This window comes from Fukomys damarensis, unplaced genomic scaffold, assembly GCF_012274545.1.
Source record: "Fukomys damarensis isolate Sample0158 unplaced genomic scaffold, DMR_v1.0_HiC HiC_scaffold_56766, whole genome shotgun sequence".
In the NCBI taxonomy this organism is placed as follows: Eukaryota; Metazoa; Chordata; class Mammalia; order Rodentia; family Bathyergidae; genus Fukomys; species Fukomys damarensis.
The window spans coordinates 1-4044 of NW_022957678.1; the positions used below are offsets into that span (position 1 = coordinate 1).

Genomic DNA, 4044 nt, shown 5'->3' on the forward strand with positions numbered 1-4044 from the left:
AGGCTGGCCTCGAACTCACATTGATCCTCCTGCCTCAGCCTCCTGAGTGCTGGGATTACAGGCGGGTGCCACCACACCTGGCTCAGAACAGTAGCTTCTTAACCAATGAGTCTTTTCATAATTTCCTCTCGTTATGCTGCAGAGTGCTCAGCAGGCTCCTCTGAGGCCAGTCTCCAAGGACCTCTGTGCCTCAGTCTCCTCTGGAACTTTCCCAGAGAGCTCCAGTGCCCTGGCCTTTCATGTCCGTGTGCTGGACACTCTCCAGGCTGACATGGGCTCCTGGCCTGCTTCCTAGGGCTGCTGATGGCCAGTGTCTTGAAAACCACTGTTTCATATCTTTGTGTTTTGGGTTTTTGGCTATTTCAGCTGCATGTCCCTGTTACTCCATCTTGGCTGAAAGTGGGAGTTCCTTAGCTATTTAAATTAACTTAACACTTAAAATTCCAGTTCTCAGCATTTACTTTGGCTGGCACCACCATCTTCCAGGAATTTGCCAAAATGGCTATCACAAAAGGGGAAGTAGAGAGGCACCTGACACACATCTTCTAGGCCTCTGAGAAAACATGGGATTGTTTCTTTGGCCCCATACATGCAGATCTCCAAGAAAGGTGACACTGGAGAAATTGAGGCCCTGCATATGTCACCCTGGTAAAGCTGGGAGAGTCAATGTGTCACCCCACATTGTCACCACTGCTGTCAGCAAATGGATTAAGGGCAAGATTCTCCAAGAGAATTTGCACATGTGCTGAACACATCAAGCTCAGGAGTCAAGGTGGCTTCCAGGACAATCAGAAAAAGAGCCTAGGATGTAGCTCAGTGGCATGGTGCCTGCCTGGCAAGTGTAACGTCCTGAGTTTGATCCCCAGTACCAGGGGGAAAAAAATCAGAAAAAAGCCATAGAAAAAGGTCCTACACTCAACTGAAGTCCAGCCTGCTCCACCCAGAGAACTACCCTAGTGAGGACATTATTGGTATATGTGTGTGTGTGTGTGCGTGTGTGTGTGTGTATTGTTGTTGTTGTTGTTGTTATTTGTGGTGCTATGGATCAAACCCAGGGCTTCATGCATGATAGGCGAGTGCTCTGCCACTCAGTTATATTCTAAGCCCCTGAGAAAACCATGTGAAAGGAGGCTTCAGACTAGGTGGGTACAATGGCATATGCTTTAATCTCAGCCACTTGGGAGGCTCAGGCAGGAAGATCACAAGTTCAAGGCCAGCTTGGGCAACATACTGCTGAGGGAGACCCTATCTCAAAAGAAAAAAAAAAAAGGAGCCTAGTGCTAGAACTTCTAAATTCATGGCATAATAGGGCTGGGGATTTAGCTCAGTGGTTCCACTGCCTGGCTCACAAGCACAAGGTCTCGAGTTCGATCCCTGGTACAAAAAAATTCACAGCATAATAGGTATAAAATAAAACACCTCTGAACTGAAAAAAAAAAATCGATTCCCCAATGGCACTGAAAGACTCCACCCATAGCTGTAGTGTGTGATAAGACATTGCCACAATCACAGGCATCTGGCACATCGCCCTGGCCCAACCTCACTCACATGTGGCCTCCATGCCATGTGAGGCTCACCTCTTGCAGAAGAGACAAATCGGTGGCCAGGTGAACAGCGAGAACCGGGCCCTGCAGCAGCAGCAAACCTGGAAGGAAAAGCCTGCTAGAGCGCAATATATTCACAGCCCCGCGTGCAGCTGGCTCTTGCAGCACCCCCAGCCTCCCCTTGTCCAAGCGCCTCACCTTCCCCCGCTTCAGGCTGCTGAAAAGCTCCTTGTCCTGGACAAACTTCTCCATCTCAGCCTTCACCAGCACGCGGCGCACGTCTACCACCTCTTCCACAGTCAGGGCCAGACTCTCCACAGGATGACTGAACTCCTGGGGAGCAGGGCCCCAGTCAGCCCCTAAAGATCCCAGTCCAGACATACCCTGGCAGCTCCCTGGAACACACGCATCACCTTGCTGTTCTCTGCACAGAGTTCTCCATGCCTGCAGCCCCTCATCCTGACCCAGCCCTGCTAGCCACATCCGGAGCAGGCCCCACAGAGCAGTATGACAGGTCCGAGGCCTCTACCCATGGCCACAAGGGCTGGCAGCCCCCGAGTGCTCACCAGCGTCTACACGTGGCTGCAGCCCCTGCTGACCCCACTGCATCCTTGCAGCCCAGAAGGGCTCCTAACTCTCAAGAACCATGTGAGGTAGTGTTTGTTACTTTAAGATGCCAAATTGTGAGGTGGCTTTAATGCAGGCACAGATGACTAACTCAGACCTAAAAGGGGCATGCACCAGCCCTCAGGCTAAGATGAACACTGCCTCATCTTCACACAGAGCTCGTGCTCTTCAAAGCATCTAACACTGTCCTCCCTTGAGCCTCTTACTAAAGCCGCACAGTAATGGTGATGCCAACCACCTTGTTGATACGCGCGTGCTCATGGGTGTTCCTGTGATTTCCCTGGTAAAAGCCATACACCCAGAGTGCAGTCCCCATGGACCCTCAAGGAGGTAGCAGGTGTCAGCTCTCAGTCACAAGGCAGATGGAGTTAGCAGCTAAGGGGACCTGGCACGCTGGTGGCAGAAGTCTCCGCCCACATGCTCCTGCCCCAGTTACCCTAGGACTTCAACCAAGGCTGTGCAAGGTCCTTCTCAGGCTTTTACCTCAAGGGAGGGACGAAGCTCACACCATCACTCACCAGCCACAGGTGCCCGGTGTCTGGCACAGAGGCCTCAGGTCTGTATGTAGAGCTCAGACTGCTGAGCACAGGGGCACCAGCATCAGGCTGGGACTGAATACCAGCAGCACAGGAGCCTGGAGGAAGAGCACAGGCCTGAGGAGCCCTGCAGAAGCCCAGAGGAGGGCAGAGCCATGGAAGAGGGGACACTGGGTGCTTTCAGGTAGAAAGCATGTCCCCCACGGGGCCCGTGCAATTCGCTTCACATTGCTTTGAACCCATGTTGGAGGCCTGAGGTGAAGCCAGCTGCAAGCACACCACAGGGCCCTCCACAAGAATGCCTTCCGCCTTGGGATGCCACATGGCAGGGGAGGAGGGGTGGCCACCACTGCAGGGCTCACGTCTCTGGGACACCGCCCACAGGGGCCTGGGGCAACAGCGAGACAGAGTGGGGCTGGTCTGGCCAATGGCACTGGAAAGGGAGCTGCTCAGGGTGGCTCACAGGCAGGAAGAGGCCTGGATGCCCAGTGGACAGGTGCCAGCCTGACATGCAGTCCAGGGGACTCCCTGCATGGCCACAGACACTGTGGTCCTTGGCTGCCTGGCGGGAAAGAAGCGATGGAATGGCCGCTGGTGATGGGTCCGGTTCTGGCATGGACACCCTGCCTACAGGGGCTTTAGTGCCCACACAGAGAGGCCTGGCCAGTGCTTGGCACCCGGCTTCTGTCTGCCTTCCAGTGTGGCAACGACAGTGATCCCCAAGTTATGGGAGCAGGGGTGTAAGTTCCTGAGAGAATGGTTCACAACGAACATGGATGCTTATTTAGTGACAAGGTTCTCCAGTGGCAAGGGATGGCACCGCACCCCTTTGGTAGTGAGAGGACTGTGTACTCTGCTTGCCCTCAGCCCTTCCTACCCCCGATGCTACTGCTGGCCAGGACCCATGACCCCACACGGGCAGAGCGCCATGGTAGGGTCTGCGAGGAGGGCTGCAGGGTGCGAAGCGCACTTGCCCTGGTCCCGGGCACTGGGCCTCCAGGTGTGCATGCTGCCTGCCCTGGGCCGAGGCAGTCCTGATCCTTCCTGGGGGGCAGCGGCTGGCTGCAGGCTGCAGGCTGCCTCACTCCGCAGCTGGGCCAGGTCATGCTCTGAGAAGGAGCGATCCCGTTTCAGTGTCACCTCCCCACAGGGAGACTCCTCCTCCTGCAGACAAGACAGACACAGCCTACTCTGACCACACTGCCCCCACCTCCTGCCCTGGACTGAGGCATTGGACTCAAGGCACTGCTGGGTCCATGACTCTGTGGGAAGCCCTGGGCTGTCCTCCCAATTTTTTTTTTTTTTTTTTTTTTTTTTTTTTTTTTTTTTTTTTTTTT

The 4044-nt window shown here is 54.5% G+C and overlaps 1 protein-coding gene across 1 annotated transcript; it reads right to left on the reverse strand.

The window, feature by feature from the left end:
• Nucleotides 1-1385: 1385 nt before the first annotated feature.
• Nucleotides 1386-3910, reverse strand: LOC104866372 (protein spire homolog 2). Its single transcript, XM_010630298.2, has 4 exons — nucleotides 3682-3910; nucleotides 2690-2805; nucleotides 1743-1877; nucleotides 1386-1645 (listed from the first exon to the last, which is right to left on the reverse strand). The coding sequence occupies exons 1-4, from the start codon at nucleotides 3713-3715 to the stop codon at nucleotides 1574-1576; spliced, it is 357 nt and encodes a 118-aa protein (XP_010628600.1). The 5' UTR covers nucleotides 3716-3910; the 3' UTR covers nucleotides 1386-1573.
• Nucleotides 3911-4044: the final 134 nt, after the last annotated feature.

What these genes read in the sequence shown, in the direction of transcription:
- LOC104866372 (XM_010630298.2), bottom strand. Translation starts at nt 3,715, where the DNA reads ATGCACACCTGGAGGCCCAGTGCCCGGGACCAGG. An exon ending in GCCCAGTGCCCGGGACCAGG is followed by an intron (nt 2,806 to 3,681) that starts GCAAGTGCGCTT and finishes CTCTTCCTCCAG; the next exon opens with GCTCCTGTGCTGCTGGTATT. An exon ending in GCAGCCTGAAGCGGGGGAAG is followed by an intron (nt 1,646 to 1,742) that starts GTGAGGCGCTTG and finishes TTTTCCTTCCAG; the next exon opens with GTTTGCTGCTGCTGCAGGGC.